This window comes from Papilio xuthus, unplaced genomic scaffold, assembly GCF_000836235.2.
Source record: "Papilio xuthus unplaced genomic scaffold, Pxut_1.1 DF826933.1, whole genome shotgun sequence".
NCBI classification, from domain to species: domain Eukaryota; kingdom Metazoa; phylum Arthropoda; class Insecta; order Lepidoptera; family Papilionidae; genus Papilio; species Papilio xuthus.
The window spans coordinates 2,913,966-2,932,896 of record NW_013531716.1 but is presented as its reverse complement, the minus strand read 5'-3'; the positions used below and the strand labels follow the sequence as shown (position 1 = coordinate 2,932,896).

General features: G+C 32.7%; 4 protein-coding genes across 4 annotated transcripts in view; 3 read left to right on the top strand and 1 right to left on the bottom strand.

Annotated features, from left to right (window-relative positions):
* Nucleotides 1-612: 612 nt before the first annotated feature.
* On the top strand, nt 613-3,084 carry LOC106121942 (ribonuclease H2 subunit A). Its single transcript, XM_013317775.1, has 5 exons — nt 613-939; nt 1,227-1,456; nt 1,719-1,862; nt 2,037-2,184; nt 2,752-3,084. The coding sequence occupies exons 1-5, from the start codon at nt 795-797 to the stop codon at nt 3,018-3,020; spliced, it is 936 nt and encodes a 311-aa protein (XP_013173229.1). The 5' UTR covers nt 613-794; the 3' UTR covers nt 3,021-3,084.
* A 753-nt stretch (nt 3,085-3,837) lies between these two features.
* On the top strand, nt 3,838-5,920 carry LOC106122011 (uncharacterized). Its single transcript, XM_082930809.1, is given in 4 exon segments — nt 3,838-3,955; nt 3,958-4,816; nt 5,214-5,346; nt 5,732-5,920. Coding segments are annotated over 4 exon segments (1,101 nt in total). The 5' UTR covers nt 3,838-3,868; the 3' UTR covers nt 5,754-5,920.
* Nucleotides 5,921-6,810: 890 nt separating this feature from the next.
* LOC106121908 (phospholipase A2 inhibitor) lies at nt 6,811-8,877 on the bottom strand. Its single transcript, XM_013317741.1, has 2 exons — nt 8,768-8,877; nt 6,811-8,400 (listed from the first exon to the last, which is right to left on the bottom strand). The coding sequence occupies exon 2, from the start codon at nt 8,387-8,389 to the stop codon at nt 7,034-7,036; it is 1,356 nt and encodes a 451-aa protein (XP_013173195.1). The 5' UTR covers nt 8,390-8,400; nt 8,768-8,877; the 3' UTR covers nt 6,811-7,033.
* Nucleotides 8,878-13,226: 4,349 nt separating this feature from the next.
* The window catches only part of LOC106121858 (uncharacterized), a gene marked incomplete at its 3' end in the record, with an annotated part of 28,232 nt that continues 22,527 nt past the window's right edge, over nt 13,227-18,931 (top strand). Inside the window, exons 1-2 of the mRNA XM_013317685.1 lie at nt 13,227-13,306; nt 15,847-16,841. Of these exons, the coding sequence (XP_013173139.1) occupies nt 15,940-16,841 (902 nt within the window). The remainder of the gene's footprint in view (nt 13,307-15,846; nt 16,842-18,931) is intronic.

Sequence of the window (18,931 nt, the reverse complement as noted above, 5' to 3'; positions counted from 1 at the left end):
ATTATTTTCGTAATTAATGAATTAATAATCTTGCAGTTTAATGTTTCTCAAATAGGTTTTTATTTTGTGATTTCATATTTGTAAACAAAATTAGTTAATGGGTATTTAATGAGAATTCTTTATTTCAAAGCACTCATTTGAAAATCATTAAGCTACTTTGCGCTTTAATAGTCAAATTCTCACGGAAAAACAAACTGGGCATAGGAAAGTTTTACTTCTTTTTTCAAATGTTTTGTTGTAATCTTTTCTAAGCAATAAAATATGCCTGCAATTCCTATTAAAATAAATCCTTTACAATTTTATTGTTTGTTCAAAAGTAATATTAACCAGGTAAGGATGTTTTAATTACTAAGGATTATCCGTCTTTTATTAAAATGAATATAATAAAAGTAACTGTGTTTTAGGTTGTAGTAGTATTTTTTCACATTCTATTTCACAGTTTTGGAATTAAGGAAAGTTTGGAATCAATTTTTTGTTTCCAGACTCAGTTTTACGTTATCTGTCACATTGAAAATATTCGTTCGATATGCAAGTAAAAATCTTTATTATGTGAGACACAAGGTTCTTATTAACTTAATGTCTCCTGGACACTTGATGTTTGACAGCTTTCAAATTCAAATGTAATTTTTTGATTTGATGTTTGCAAATCGCGGCAAATTTATATCAACGAAACAAATTGCTATATTTGTAAGACAAGCTAGCTATGTACACTTCTTGCTAACGATTTTGACCTATTTTAAAGACTAACAACTTAGCCAATAGGTGTAAATCATAGTTCAACAAATAAAATTATTATGGATTCCCTAAAAGCTCTAGAAGAGTATCTTAAGTCTAAAGACAATGCCGAAAATTTTTTTAGTTCTTCAGAAATTCCTCCTATTTGCAAATCTGAAGCTTGTATGCTGGGCGTCGATGAAGCAGGTCGTGGACCAGTATTGGGTAAATATAAAATGGTTATGTCTGGTATGGTTACGCCAAAATAACTAAGATTGATGAGGACTAACGTCCAGCCATCTATTGCTAAATTTTTTTTTCATCATCTTGTAAAATTTGTGGAAATATAGTCTTATTAAATAGATATGTACTATAAAAATTCACAGATCCAATGCCCCTATACATAAGTTTACATGCTATTTTATTTTATTTTCCACCCAAGCTTATAAGTGTAGTTTGAAGTATTCCTAAGTGCTACAATTTATTGATATATGTAAATATTTGCATTTCAGGACCAATGGTGTATGGTGTGGCTTATTGCCCTTTAAGCCAAAAGAAAATACTTGAATCTTTAGGATGTGCCGACTCCAAAGCTTTAACAGAAGACAAAAGAGATGAGATCTTTACAAAAATGTTGACTGAACAAGAATCAATAGACAATGTTGGCTGGAAAGCTGAAGTTATCTCACCTAAATATATCTCAAACTCTATGTATAGAAGAGCTAAACATTCCTTGAATGAAGTAATGAATAAAAAACATTATTTCCACAATAGAAATAAACTAATTTCTTTGGAGGTTCTTCCTATAGATAAATTTAGTTGTCTTTCTCCACCTACTTTTCTTATAACAAAAGGATGGAAATTAGGGGAAGTGGATTCGACAGACAAGTGAAACAAAGTGAACAGAAGTCACTTATAGGAAATGCAAACAAACAATCTCTTAGGGAATCAAGAAATAGATAAAAAAAATGATATTGCTGTTAAATATATTTCTATGTTTTAAGGTGTCAATGAACTCTGCAATTAGTTTGATACAGATGGTACTAGATGGTGGAGTAAATTTAGCAGAAATTTATGTTGATACTGTTGGTCCTCCTGAAAAATATCAAGCAAAACTATCGGAAATATTTCCCAATATTAAAATTACTGTAAGTATTTTTGTCTATAACTTTAACATTATTTTATTAAATAATTATAAAACTTTAATACAAAACCTATTTGTTCCTAATTATTTTCTGCACGCACTGAATAAAAAAATAATAATTATGTATTCTTGGATTTGGAAACTTTTGCCCTCATGTGTTATTTGTTTTATATTAAAGGTAGCTAAAAAAGCTGACTCCATATATCCGATAGTGTCAGCTGCCAGTATCGTTGCGAAAGTGACTCGTGACCACGCACTCAAAGTTTGGAACTTCAAGGAGGGTCTGGACATGGATCATAGTCAATTTGGTAGTGGATATCCTGGAGGTAAATAATATTAGTACTAAAATTAAAATTAATTAAAATTGAATAGTCTATGAAATAAAAAATAATATGTGTATTTAAGTTGTTTATAAGGAAAATCCAATTATTAAAATTTTTATCTGTCTATCGCGTTAGTGTTCCTGTTTGTTCCGGTTAATCTCAGAAATGGTTAGACCGATTTTGACCGAACTTTATTGGATAGTAGTTTGTGTGTGTAACAGTAACTTATGTACTTTTTTTTTATTTCCGCGTTGACAAAGTCGCGAACTATCGCTAGTATAAATATGTAGTTTATAATAATAATCAACACAATAGAAACAGATCAAAGAAAAGCAATGACTTTTTTATAAGATTAATGCTAGATAGCTTGGAATTAAAACTTTTTTCACTTGCTGCCTGAGACTACTATTCCTATGAGTACTATTTCTACTAGCGATAAGTGGAAAAAGAGTTTTAGTTGTAGATTTTATAGTAGATATAATTCTTTGCTTCTTTCTTAAAAAAACTATTACCTTAATTTTCAGTAATGTAGTATTAAAAATCATAACTTGGTAATTATCTTTTTTACAGATCCATTAACGAAAAAATTTATTCGTGAGCAAATTGATCATGTCTTTGGGTATCCATTGTTAGTTAGATTTAGTTGGTCGACGGCAGAACTGATGCTTCAAGAGAAAGCAGCAACATGTACATTTGAAGATATAGATGAAAGTCCTAATAAAAAAGCTGCTGGTACGAAATCTATAAGCACTTTCTTTTCACCAAAAGACAAAACATCAAGGAAAAGACACAAATTCTTTCAAGAGAGATGTCTCAAAATGACAAATGCCTTTGAATAAACTTAAGACAGATTTGTATTTTTATAAGCATGTATAAATCAAGAATCATGTTTTTATTTTTATTTTAAAGAATAAAATGCATTCCTTATCCATTCTTCTTTTGTTTACTTTACTCATAAAAATAGGTTCAAGAAAACAGGATGCATTTAACGTATATTTGCAATAGATGTTCGTAATTTGTGCTAGGAATAATTGAAATAATTTAAACTATTCGAATCACAATCTGCATTATGTCACTAGAAGTGGCTAAGTTATTTGAAATATTAGCGATCTCTGCTCACGGAGGAAGTGAAAACGCATCGTTGATCAGTAGAAATTACGATTTTAAATGCATTTATGCTGGTGTCGTCTTTGATTTATAAATTGCGCGAATAAATTCATTATGTTGGCAAATTTCCAGTACTGAATTTTTGGTTAGTTGCGAAATCGAACGCTTATCCATTTACATATTAACATCCGTTCGACACGAAACGAGAAAAGCTGATAAGTATCTCCGTAAAGAAATAAGTAATCTAGGATTGTAATCCTTGATTGACTGTAGTCAATTACCTATTATCATTCACTCTTTATTAGTGAATCGTGCCGTTTGACTAACTTTCACTAACAAATGACGATCTATTAAAGGTTTAATTTGATGACAAACGGCTCGTCGTTATGGAGCCCATCGAAGAAGGTGTACCGAAGTCGAAGCGGGCGCGGGTCTCCAAAGTCTATTAGCATGCACGCAGCGCCGCGGTCTACCTACTTACCATGAGCAATGCGGAACGCACTGGGGTCACTTGGAGAATTTAATTGTGTTCCATTATCATATTTAGGTTCTTTTACGGTAAGTCAAAAGTGAAAACTGAATGGGAGTCGTCGCCGTTTGTCATTCGTCACTCGCGATCGATGGAGACAACTTCTTTCGGACGGTAGCTCGAGGATTAACAGCAAAATGGCAGTCGTTCGAATTAGTTTGACGATATTATGTTTGAGTGCGTGTGCGGCCGCGATCGTAGGGCCCATCGCCAACTCTACGAGTAAATCTACGAAGACGGATACATACCTAGACGCCTACTCGAAGTCTCGCGTCGAAGCAGAGAAATCTAAGCAAGGCGTTATTATAATAACTGCAAAGGACGGCGAGAAAAAGATTTCAAATCGCGACGACAGCTATCAATCGGTATACGATTACTCTCCGCCGTATTCCAACAGCGACAACAACGGTTTCAGTTCGTCTGGTTCGAGTTATCCTGATTCTACTACATCAAATAGTTACCTACCTCCTTCTAGTTATGGACCTCCAGTTAAATTCGAGTCGGACATTACGTATAATGCACCTCCGAATACTTACGGTCCACCCGCGTCGAGCTACGGGCCCCCAGCTTCAAGTTACGGGCCACCATCTTCAAGTTACGGACCACCATCATCAAGTTACGGGCCCCCGTCATCGGGCTACGGTCCCCCGGCGCAAGCTTACGGACCACCCGCGACATCGTACGGACCACCATCTCACTCCTACGGTCCTCCGGTTCACAAGCCTCCCCCACCAATTTACGGGCCCCCTCTGAAGCCCTCATACGGTGTACCATATACAGCACCTGGTCTCAGTTTCTTTGATAAATTATCTTTGAAATTGGACATACTGACAATAGCCAAGCTGATGCTGAAATTCCTCATATTCAAGAAAATTGTGACAATGATCGCTGTGGTGTGCATGCTACTCGTTATTCCGAAGCTTATCTCCTTTAAGAAAGATGACGGCGGCAACGGCAACGCCAATGATGAAGATGACCGTCAGTTTGGACACAGTAGAGGTAAATATTTTTAACTATTATTTTTTTAACTTAATATTTGTATCCCTCTTATTATTTTTGATAAAAAAAATATTTTGGTCTCAGAAGCCAACGATTAGACTAATGTAATTTAAGATAAACTCTGAGAATATTTAAGTTGTTAAGTTATTTGTAAAAGACACGTTACAAATTAGTTATTATTTTTGATAGAGAGGACATAAAAATCAAATTTAGTTTGATATTAAATTCGAACCTAGAAATCGTAGAATATACCGGGGAATCCAGAACTTTGAGCTATCCTTTGGTTGAATCTGGATAAAACTAATATCCGTGGTAATAAAGGAATAAATCGTGTGATGATTTTTTTATGTTTTATTTGATAAAAGAATAAAAATAAAGTTAACATTGTATTTAACAGTGGTAGAGTTGACATCAGCGCAGCAGATGTTGGAGCGCGCGCTCGCAGTGTACGCACGTCCGCCATCTTGCGGCGTCACGTGCCGCGTGCGCAGAGTCATCGACGACATATACGAATTCCAACCATATTACAGGTACGCATAAGAATCAGTATTGTATACTTATAGAGTAAACGTGGAGTTACATACGAATTCCAACCTTATTTCTAATATACTTAAAAATTAATTTAAAATGACTTTAAGTAACATGTGCACTTTGTTATAAAAGCTTTAAAACAAACATAACTAAGTTTACTAATAAACTTACACATGTCACGTTTATGAACTATAAAACTTTCATAATATCTTCCAACATCATTGAATAAGAGTACTACCTATCTTAGATTAATAACTTTTTATTGATTACTTTAAAAAAAGACACATTTCAAGACAAGACACAAGAAAACTCTCAAATTCCTTAATATTCTCCGTAAAAAACCTAATAGTTATGTTTCAAAATGCATTGTTTTTTATTTTTCAGAGCGAACACGTCTGAATCCTAGAAGCAAGCGAACGCGTTTAATGCCATTTAATACAAATGTACAAAAAAATGTTAACTTATTAATTTATTTCTTGTATTTATTGAAACCACATTAGTTGTAGGTAAGTTAATAAATAGTCTAATAATTATTTGTTGTTTTCATTTTCACCTTTTACTCCCCTTACCGTGGGTTTCTGATATCAAAATATATGTATAAAACATATCGTCATCTCTTACATTATCTTCGAAAAAAAAACAGGGATAACAATATGTTTTAAACGGGGTTTTTGGTCTTAGAAATTCTCGGCTAAACAATCAGTTTAGTACGTAAAAAAATTTAGTGTCATTGAACATGTTCAAAATGAAAGCAAATTTTCTATATTTTATCTACATTTTAATGCGTATTATGAATATTAAAAGTAAAATACATTAACTAAACAACAGATTATGCAATAATTGTTTTATGTTAGGAACATAGGTTAGGAGTTATTTAAATTGTCTGTTTCCTACAACAATTGCATTTATTACAGCATATGAATGTATTTAATTGTACGCATAGAATTCTAATGTCCGATGTTACATGAACATTTAACGTGCGTACATAAAATTAAGTTAAGTTTCTACTGTTTTAGTGAAACTCAACTTTCCCTCTATCAGTTTTGGGATCAAAGACCGAGACCTCGAAAACAATGCTACACACAGTCCCGTAAGTAACCATCTTTGAATACTAATCACGTTCCATCAATTTTCATACGTCTTTGTTTACTTTTTGTTATACGGGAATTAGGTTACGGTCGGTTTCTGACGCAAAAATCTCTGTATAAAACATATCGTCCCTGTCATTATCTTTTACAAAATTGAGATAACAATATGATTTAAACAGCGATTTTGGTCTCAGAAACCCATGGTCAGAGATATAATTTGCTAAGCTATATTGATTAAGTAGAGACAATTAGATGATTGTGCGAATCAAAATGAAAACAGGATAAGTGCTTTGTCTGAATGTACACGAGGTCAATGATTTAAGGAATGCCGTTTAATTTAGATCAATAAGAGAAGACTTATTCAACGTCACATTGTGTAAAATAAAAAAAAAACAACTGTATTTATTTTTATCTTAATTTATGGTCTTCAATTTTTATTCGTATCTTGGTCCTTCTGTACAATTTCCTTGATAACTCAGTTGAATAATATTACCCATAAGTTTCTCTCCGCTGTAACATCTAAAAAAATGTTTTATCTATTTTTGCAAAGATAATAAGAGTGTTTCGTTATTGAAAACTCACGGAGAACACTAAATGTTTATTCATCCGAAGGACGAGGGCGACAAGGAACCGGTATTCTTGGTGCTCCTTCCATAATTTCTATTATATCCGGAAATAAGAGTTTCTTCTGTGTTAAATGTGGAGCAATTAAATCATCATACATATTAATAAACAATTCATTTGCTGCTTCGTATCGTTTGCAAATAAATTCAGGTGTGGTCACACATACAGCGTTCTGTCCATTATAATCGTAATAATTGTATTGACAAAGTTGATTTCTTAATTCATTTAACAAATCTCTCAGACAGGCGCATTGCCATGGATTTTCACTGAAATCAATATCCTTTAAACTTTTAACATTTGATAACATCGTGGACATTTGATTTGGATTTAAAAATGTTATTCTATTATTAGATATAATCAGTTGCTTTAATGTTGTGTTATCAAATGAATTAGGATGAATATCTCGGAGTAAGTTATGAGAAAGATCAAGTTCATTTAAAGCAGGTATGTTTTGAAATACTCCTAAAGAAAGGTAATTCAATCTGTTATTGTTCAATTTGATTTTCTCAAGTATTTGAAGGTTCACGAATGCATTTCTATGGATATATTCTATACGGTTATTTGACAAATCGAGAGTCTTTAAAAGAACTAATTTATGAAATGTTGCATTTCCAATGGCTGTTATTTCATTGTACGGCAAATCTAATACTAAAAGTTTGCTTAAATCTACCGTTGATAAAAAATCCGGTACATTTTTCAATGAACATTGTTTCATGTGTAGATATTTTAAGCCTTTTACGTTACCCATGAATGTGATTTCATTCATATCATTTCCTGATAAATCTAATATCGCCATATCACATAATATATCATAGTTTAAATTCTTACCGATAAGAGAATTACAAGTCAAATCTAAACTAACCATTTCCCTAGGACTGTAACTTATTAAGCCGGTATCGAAATTTTTGAAATTATTCCCTCCTAAATGTAGATTTCTTAGTTTAGTTCGATTAAATATACCAGCTGGTAGTTCTGTTAATAGATTCTGTGATAGATCTAAATCCTCTAGATGTGTATTCATATCGAATACTCCCAATGGTAAACTTTTTAATTTATTTTCTGATAAATTAAGATCCCAAACCAATTTCGCGTTGAATAGTCCGTCAACATCTATTTGGGTTATTTGACAACGTCTAATAGTAGCTGCAGTATAATCGCCTTCTTTGAATAGATCATCCCTTCTTAATACATTATGACTTAACGTAGAGTAGCATGTTAAACGTCTAATTTTAAATGTCTTTAGACTATCATCATAGAGACATACTACTTTGGAGTCAATAATATTTATCAAAGCACACCAAACGGCTAAAGCCAAGACACGGAAGTGCATTTTCACCTTTTCTGAAACGTAGAAAATTTCAAGTTTATTAAATTGGTTTGTTTATAATTTTTAAAACGTAATTGGATGATCGTCACCAGCTTTTAAGTGAAAAACTTGGCCGTTTGAGTTAAAATTTGATACAGAATTAAAAGTAAAAAAATAGTGTAAACATTAGGCTGGATACAATCGAGAACTTATCAAATTGTGTGAACCATACATCATAAAATTTGTTAACCTTGGAACTTATGATTTGATTATTGATGTTTATGACGTGAATATGAAATTTGAATCGATATGCAAATAAAATATTGATAATTCATAACTTTAAATGTATGTATTTATAAATCACAACACATTTTTAATAATATAATGAATTTAATTACTTACTCGAATTGATTTTTCAATTTATTAATTTAATTTCAGCATAAAGACTTTAGTTTATTTATTTAATCATTATAAATGTAATACACTGTTATTTATCAAACTTGCGAGATCGTACTGACTCTAACTAATACCAATATACATTTAAAGAATAACCCGAGATGATAAGGGCTGTTATAATTATAAACATTTTGTCAGATTGCGCTACGGGTAAATCCGAGCTGTATTAATAAAATATATTTTAAAATTATATTAGTGATAGACGTAACTGTATGTGTAGATGTGTAAAATTGGATAAGGCGATAGGTTAGGACCGAGCCATAGGAAGTCTCTCAAGACATATCCACCCCACTGGACTACTGGCATAAATTATGTTGTCCTAAATTTTACAGTTATTTTGAAAAGAGATGTCGTTTTATTATGAGTAGTGTTCCAACATGCAATTGGTATTATGTCCATCCTTTGGATAATTTAAGCCAATTTAGACAATTGAGAGGTTACGCAGGACACACCCGTATACGATTTTGGAAAGATTATTTCCTGTTTTAAAATGTATCATTTGTTATGTAATGTACTTAAGATTTATGTATGTTTCGTGTGTTAAATAGTTATTATACTTTTATATGTGTGTCAGTTAAGCCAAGAAAGATGTATTATTTTCTTTATTTAGGAGAAGGGGGCAAACGAGCAATGGCTAAAATTATTTGATCCGACGCCCATGGTCATCCGCAACGTCAGAGGTTAAAGGTGACACGATCAAGAAGAGAGTGACTATAGAAGATAGATCAATCTAAAAACATATGTTGTCCCTGTTTTTTAAAAGGGAATGAAAGGGATGGCAATACGTGTTTGATAGTAAACGCTAGTATGTCAAACTTACATTATAACGTCTTCCAAAATGTTTCCTGACGTGAAATAACAAGGTCATTAGAACATGATATAGAAAATTTATTAACACATGGAAGCTTTGCCAAGATCTTGACCTAATAAATACGTTATAAATTATATTCTCTAATAAAAGAATTCAGTTTTTAAAACACTTTGTGACGCCAAGAATGTAGGAAACAACGTATACATTGACACTCTTATCTAGTGTAATTTTAAGAGTTAAAAAATCTAAATTTTGTGCCAAAATTTGAGTTCATTGATCGCTTTACCGAAACAAAAAAAACATGTAAATGTAACATCAAGAATAGCATAGCTTTTTCATACAAAAAATCTGGAATATCAGACTTACACCAAAAATATCACTTTTGATCTTAGATGTCCGTAAAAGCTATTTACATATTGAAACAAACTTATACAGGAAACTTTTTTCTAGCTTATTGTCGAATTAACTATACTTATACAACATAATATGTTTATTAACTTCTATACTCAGAGTTATATCGGTCAATTAAGCAGTCCTTTAGTGAAGATCTCTCACATTAAATCTCGGAGTGCTACAGTAAGAATACCGAATGATATTTTATCATACCAACATCCGTGTCTAGGCAGAAACGGTCGTTGGCAAAACAGCTAGATTAAACAGTTACATCGACAAATACTAGATTGATATAATTGCGATGACCAGTTCTAGCCTGACTGGTATCATCTAGTCAGTGTGAATCTCAGCCCTTATTAAGAGGGACAGTTAAGTCTAGTGGTTCGTTATAGAACTGTGTTTATCATATGCAGATACTTTTTTTAATCGTCTTTTTAAAGAAATTAATATTTTCGATTTAAGTAGCTATTGCCCGCGACTCCGTCGGCGCGGGTTTAAAAAATATATGGTGGCAGATTCTCAGACCTACTTTATATGCAAGTAAAATGTCATAAAAATCGGTCAAGCTATTTCCGAGGAGTATGGTAGTTACCATACCAAGTTAGTTAACTTTGTGACATATGAGTTTTAAATATAAGATTTTTAAATAAAATCTTTGTTGCCTTTTATAAAAGAATCCTTCGAACTACAGTATTTTAGAAGATATCAGCGGTTACAATCAATAGAAGAGTGTACTTGGATATTTGGTGATAGTGAATGTTAGGTTTTTTTGATAGTGGTGCCTAGTTTTCTAGTTTTTGTAACTTATCGTCTGATAATTGAAAGCATTGATATATAATATACATAATAACAACCACTTGGTGACCTACATAGTTAAAAAATATCCTCGATAAGGTTCGAAAGATTGGTAAGTAAGTTTGGTGGTATGTAATAGGCGCCAACATAGGTACAGCAATAAGTCGCACGACAATGACCTTAGCGGAAGCTATTGTCACGCCCGCAGACACGCACAATGCCCCCCCTTCCTTCAGGTGACGTCACAAAAAGACACTGATAGTGACAATTAACACAAGTCCTTTACACAATGGAGAAGGAAACAACATAGAAGTAAATGGAACGGAAAATAGCGGCATTTTCTTTGAAATCATTAACTTTTGAACTAAAAGTCTTACCACTATGGTCACTGTTAACAATTTGATAAGAATGTATCCCGTCAATCTGAAGTATTCCTATTCAGGGCATAGAAGTAATTTCGTTGTATTCATTCTGTATAAATTGAACAGTTTCACCGCAAATATGCGTCTATTACGTTTTTAAAATCCCTTAAAATAAGCATTACTAGCTGTCGACCACGACTCCGTCCGCGCGGAATCAAAAACATTTGCGACAACAGAGGATCTGAAGATGAGTTGCCGGTGTGGAAGGAAGAGATGCTTTAGATATTCCAAGGACCCTAAGTTTTACTATAGTTTTCTAAATCTCCTAAACCTTTAAAAAGTACATTCTGTAACACGACAGAGTATGGCAGAAAAAGTCTCCCGGCTCCCTATTGCATCATTCAATGTTACAGCTTAAAACGATATTAACATCTCTGTGAAAAACGTAATTTACATAATTCACATTAAATTAATACGTAACTATGAAAAACGTGGTCTAAACTCGATGCTCTATTTAACCCATTGTGGCGCTGGGCAGGTCTGATGAGTCAAGTGCAGGAGCGGTCGTCTGGAACGCGCTCACTGCGAGCCCCGACCGTGTGCCTAACACACGTGCACGATATCGCTCTAGTGTGTACGCGCCCTTATATGCGAAACTAATCAACCTATATCGTGTTGATCTATTTGTTCTATTAGTGTTTTTATTTATAGTGATAGTGTGAATATACAAATTATGGCTTTCACTTTAATAGTAGTAAGTACTTATATAAGTTTTTTTTTAAATTTAGTATTAGCACACGTTAAAACAAGACCATATTAAAGTACAGCCAACTAATGTGTAAATATTGAATAGGATTTCGGATAGTGTTTAAGAAAGTTTTATTTAAGAGTAAATATATCTTATTAACATAATATACGACAATGGCTTTGTCTCAAAAATGCTTCTAATTTATCTACGTTACTATAAAATTTTATATTTTTCGAAGAAGTATACTATAACTTTGATTCAATGTAACGAAAATGTTTAAACTACGAGTATTTTTTACAATAATTATAACTTTTATTTATAGAATATGATCTAATTATATTCAGTTAATGTTCTTTACGGATAAAAGCAAAATTTCATATTAAAGAGAAAGGGGCATCCAGTTATTTTTGGTTAAAAGTTTAAAACAATGAAAACCACTTGTTCACTGAAGCGCCAACAACAAAGTTTGCGTACTTACGAAACATTCAGTCATAGAAATACATAGATTGTATTGTGATAAGACATGAAGAATAAAAGATCTTTATTTATATGTACAAGTTTAGTAAAAAATCATGGCCAAATTTAGCAATATAGGTTAGGAAATTATAGAACTTTTATTCTGCCAAGGTACAATGTTTGTATTATGCATTTTTTTTGTAAAAAATGCCTGTATTAAATCGACTTTTGAGATGTTTTTTGACTACAACAATGAAAAAAAAAACAACTATTCTTAGATTTGGTATCAATATAATGCATATTTGTAACTTAAGATTGATAAGTAATAGCGTTTGGGCGAATTAAGAATCGAATACAAAGATTAATCTTTGACAGTTATTTCTACTACGTGTTTTTTGTTTTCTTCTCGCTAGTATTAAGTTTATCGCTTTGTCCATAAACAAATGATGTTTGTGTCAAAGGATTTTAATGAAAATCTTTATTAATTTATGTAGATCGTACAATTTATAGAGTCTCCTTTATTAAATCAAAGAGCTCTTGTCTGTAATCTACCAGGCTTGTTAAATCTCTAAATTAACGCACCGAGATGATTCACGGAACAAATTGAACTAAATGTTCACAGTGACGTTGTAAAAATAAACATCATCTTATCTTTTTCTTATCATTTTTTATCGTACTTACGATTCTATAAAAATTTACCCATGAGTTTTCTTTCATCGTAGTTCGATTTTGTTATTGGTAATTTAGAGAAGTGATTGTAAATCTATATGCATGTAATCTGATTAATTTAAAGTGTTTTTATCTCATTTTATTTGTTACAGTTATGTATTTTATTTATGGTAAAAATAATTGACGAACTTTTACATTGTTGTGAAGATCAACCAAGTGTGTTCACCACCTTTAATATTGTAAATAAGAATGTAAGTTTCTTTCTTTGTTATGATTTCATTTGCATGCTCTCGTCCAGAACATTTCAAGTAGACGAAAAAAGAATTACTTGATGCAATTAATAACAGTGAGTTTCCACTGTCAAAACCCTTGTTTTAAGATATATCATCATCTCTCTCATTCTTATTTAAAAAACAGAGACAAGAATACGTTTTAATAGATGTATTGCGCCGGTGGAATTTCTGTGAGGATAAGTGACTGACAAAGTTCTATATATTGACAAGACAATTAAAAGGTTTGATTTTAAATCTTCTATTAAAGGGAGAATTGTTTTCTTTGGCGCCGCGCCAAACGCGAAGCTTGAATTCCGGCAAGTTCAGAATTAAAAAGAGATTTAGGTCAGTCGCCGTTTGTATGGCGGTCGCTAATTTTGGTACATATTGCCTTGTATTTTCCGCATTTCATTTCATCTATATCTGTCTTTAAGATCGTATTTAAAACCAAAAATAACATTGTTTTTCAAGGGATAGACAAAATCACGGCTTCAACGTTAACGTCTTTACTATTCTAATAAAATATCAAGGCTTAGCTCACTTTTATTTCTAAGTATCGACTAGTTTTAGGCCCGTCGGGGTCCTTCTTCAGGATGAGTTGATTAACATGCTCACGGGCACATAGTAACAAAAGTAGTCGGTGCCTAGATACACGCGAGTTAATCCCAACGTGACCTTTAATTAGTGTAATATAATGTCTCACGAATCTATTTTAATTTGGTATTATTCTCTGCATACTCTTTGACTGTTTGGCACCCATTTCAAAGAGTAAGGTATTCGATTCGTTTCTAGGTTTTCGTAAAGTATTGCAGATTGACTTTTTAAAATTCAATATCGCTTACTATAAATGCATATTTATTAGGGAACAGTTTTTTTTTGTCTCTGTTTTTGTAACAAAAACTCGTGTATAGATGTTGTAAGAACCTGTAGTAGTAGATAAGGTCGGCTCGGGCGGATGCAGAAGGTATCGTGGTAATTCATTTCGGAAGGACGTTATCCAACCGGCCGATGTTAGAAATCGCGATTGACGAACGCATCCGTAAGCAAGCGGCGGAACGAGAAGGTTCATACATAGTGCAATATAAAAGTGTTTTTAGCACAACCACAAGACATTACTTGATTGAAATGCGAATATTCATCACATTACAGTGATATATTTTAGTATTTTTATTATTAATAGCTATGAGTACACATTTGGACAGTCCAGATAAAAATTTTGAGTTTATTGCATCCAGAAAATCTTTGATTTTATGATAAGCAAAACTCATAGAGATTTGTTTTATAATAATCAGTGATGAATACATAGCATAATTTGTTGTGTGAATGCGCGGGCTGGCCCAGTCTATTACCACGATAAGGGAATGAAAAGGACTTACAAATTATGGTATAATTATTTCTAGTCATCTTTTTTATTTAGCGCCTGCAATAATATTAAAGCAAAATATATGAAACGGTATTGGTAGGAGTTACTTAATAAAAGTGGCGCGTTAATTAGCGTTACTAGCTGTTGCCCGCGACTCCATCCGCGCGGATAAAACATAATAAGTATGATCTACCTGTGTGCCAAATTTCATCAAAATCCGTCTAGTCGCTCCTGAAATACCTTCAAACAAACATCCATCCATCTAAACTTTTGCATTTATAATATTACTAAGAATATCGATAATAAATGTAGTAAAGCTCAAAAGTCTGTAGGTTCAATTAAAATGTGTTACTTTAGAAAATATAACGAGGAAAATATTGTAATAATAGCTCATGATTCATTAATGCTTTAGATTTTGGCAACACGTGCTAGCAGACAGTTTTCTTAGAACGATCTTGTAATTAATTGCAGCGAATCTGTTTTTATTGCTATGCTCTGCTTACTTAACACGTGTTCTAGGAATGTTAAAGTAGAATGTAATGCATCAGCGATATGATTTTATCTATCTACATGTGTGTGTTTTAATTGTCTAAACACTTGTATTAAACATGTTGTTTTCCCTTTCATTTGCTTTGAGAAACAAGAGACAAAAATATGTTGTAGTGTAGTTATTTTCGCAGTGGAAACTCGCGGTATCTCAATTGACTTACATCGATTTCTGTACTTGACATATTATTAAACCTTATCAGTATTTACTTGATTGTTTTGTCGTGTTATATTTCTAAACATGAATACCTCTCTAATGTATGGAAATTTTAGATAAAATTGTGACGATTAAATTGATTCTTACCTAATTTAATGTGAAGATACTAAGTATATATGTAAATTTATAATCGATATCAATGTGCCCTATCCATGACCTAAACATCTGTGTAATAAAATATTTATATAACAACTAATCTTTGATGTTTGGCGTTATTCGTATGAAATTTGATATTGGCCATTAAAAATAAAATGCATAGCAAAATTATTGATTTAAAATTAGTAGTTAATTGCTTTTTCTACGCTGATATAATTTTTAAAATCGTTCAAATCTTTTGAAGTATAAAAAGTCTTTGAAAGACATATGAGTTAACTTTAAAATATCTTGTTACAGATAAAAACTTATCCAAATTAAATCAGCAAGCGGCGCAATCAAACGGAGAGACGTTAATTTATATAAGTATAAGTAATTAGCAAAACAAAGAGAATGCCAGAAATAGGGCCAATGATGCGGGCGCTCGAGCTGCAGCGGCTGATCGAAGACAAAGTGACGGAGTGGCGCGAGAGGTCGGCCCGGGTCGCCGGCCGCGCCCGCCCCGACGCTTATCAAGACCCACTCAACTTCCACAGGCGCGCTAACAGGCGCAAAAACAGCGCTCAAATAAACAGAATTATCGCAAAGTACTCCAAAACAAATAGGACCGCAGAGCAATCACACGCGACAGTAGAACAAACCCTCACGCCTCCGACGCGCCCAGCACGACATAAGAAGATATTTGCCAAACTAAAATCATCCAAAAGTGAAGATAATTTGGTAAGCGTCGGCACCATGGAGGTTCACAATGAACCTAAACCAGATATCAAACCGCAGTCTAGGTTTAATATAAATAAATACAACGCGAAGAGTTGCGAAGATATCACTGCGTTTGTTGACTTCGAACACGCGATGAAGAGTAAGAATTTTCAAGAGAATAGTATAATAAATTCGAAGACGGTCTCAGACACGAGACCGAAGCTGCATAGCATATGCGAAGACGTTTTCGATTTGTCTGACTTTAAAGATAGCGGTGTGCAGTTGAGAGATAAAACATTTGTTACTTCGACTCCTTTGTCTAATAGACGGACATGTCCCCCTTGTGATACAGTGTCGATGATCAGTTTCGAAAAGTGTAGTAAATATTCGTTTAGTGATGGTGATAAACTGAAAAAAGGTAGTTCTGAACCAGACATGTTAAGTGACTCCTGTTTAAATTCTAGTGAACAAACAAGTGACGCGAAAAGTTTGGACGGCAAGAAGAGATGGAAGATGCTCAAACCACATTTTCGGAGAGGAACATTTGACTGTATACTGCGATGGCGTGGGAAAAAACCGCAGCAAAATACGACCAAGTAAGTGATTCATTTTTTGGACATGTTGACGTTACATGCGTTGTTTATTTCCACTATTAATCATGCTATAAATAAGATGTTCGACGTTAAATCAACATTTGATCTATAAAATTTTATGTTTAATGTTCTGTAGAAAATTTAGATTTACATTGTTCCAGATAATACAAACTACATAACTATTCAAACTTTCGTTAGACATTATAATAAACTTATATAAAAACGGCTAAAACACTCACGTAAGGGCCTCCGATGGGCTCGAAACTAGTCGGTCCCGCCACCTGATGAATATACATGAGTGTTTTAGCCGTTTTTATATAAGTTCAACTACATAACTGTATTAAACATTAGTCGCGACTCTAGATGATTGAATCTAAAATATTAATGCAAATAAGAAGAAGTGGTTACTGCGATAAGTTTTGTACTTAACCTACTTAAAATGTAAACAAGGCACAGTTTCATACCATCACTGGCTAGATATAACCTTAAAACAACTGAAAAAAAATCTACGGAAGAATAGTGGAGCAATCCAGTTCGTTTAAATTACTTATACGATAAAGTTTTCAACATGACACCATAATTACAACATTAATAGAAACTGATATAACTAATATCGGTTTCTAGAACTCTTAGCGGAAGCTTTTCAAGTACATTTAATAGTGTGATTAGCATTTCTCGATGATAAAATTGCGCCTTGTTATCGGGACTGGCAATTAATAGGTAACGTTGATTTGCTATTTATTATGAAGAATAAAACCGTTAAAACGCTATTAAACGAAGTAATAATTTTTAATCTAAAATTTATAAAAAAAGTTTTATCTTTACGAAACTGGTTTTAGTTACTTTTAATGTTTTAAAAAAAAGTAAAAACAGATATAAAAATTACTTTTTAAGCAAGTGCTAAGGTTGTGAAAACTCATTGTAATCTTGTATACATTGTTAATCAGTTCGAATATATTTTAGAGGGCATCAGGGCAGTAGGTCAGCGGGCCCTTAGCCTTGTCTATAAATTAATAATTCCCTTCACACAGACAGTAATCACAATCCTAAAGCGAATGAATATCAATGAGATATTGAAGGATGAATAAAAATATAACACGAATACAAGGCACTACATAGGATATTTAAAAAGTTTAAACGAAAAGAGTATTTAGTGACCGTTAAATTACTTTTATTGTTCTTGTTTTTACAAACACAATGTGAAGGATGGCAGTATGTTTTAATACAAGTATTTCAATAATCTAAACTCACAGTCAATGTTGTTGTTTCAAAGATTCATGAAGGTTGTTGACAAGAGTACTTGTTGATAAGACATGTCCATTGCGTAAAGAAGCATGCTCATAAAACTATCGACCATATAAATGCTAGATTTAACTTAAATCATTCTCTAATAACTGTTTCTTTTCACTTATTTTTTTTTTTTCACTAGTTATTTTACACTTGCGAAAATGAAAAGGAAAATATCACATACTGGCTGTCGCTTACGACACAGTCCGCGCGAAATTAAAAAAAAATCTTAATAAGTAGCATATGTGTTCTTCCAGACTATGTTCTACAATTATGCCAAATTTCAGCGAGATCCTTTGAGCCGTTTCGGAGATACCTTCAAACAAACATCCATCCATCTAAACATTTGCATTTATAAAATCTGTAATATTTTAATACTTTTTTGAAAAAGTTGAGACCAAAATACGTATGTTTTATGAATATTTTTTTGAGTGGAAACCCACCGTCATTAAGTTGAACCTCTTAGTTCAGTTTTATAATTACTATTCTACGATCTTTTCCTGCTAGACAATTGTTTTGTATCTAGATATAGTTGCTATGAGCACTACACGACCTTGAGATCGTGCACGCAATACATAACCGTGTATTTACGCAAAACACCGCACCTGACCGTCATTGTTATACGCGACCGTACACTACTTGAAGTACGTTACTATAATGGCTTTATAATAGCAATTGCGCTGATAAAAATATAACATCTATGCAAAAGAGTCAGGAATTATTTCTGCGGTACACATTATATACATTTAATCGCATTATATTTTGCTTGACAATTTCCAGATCTTATATACAACTTTCAAATTTCC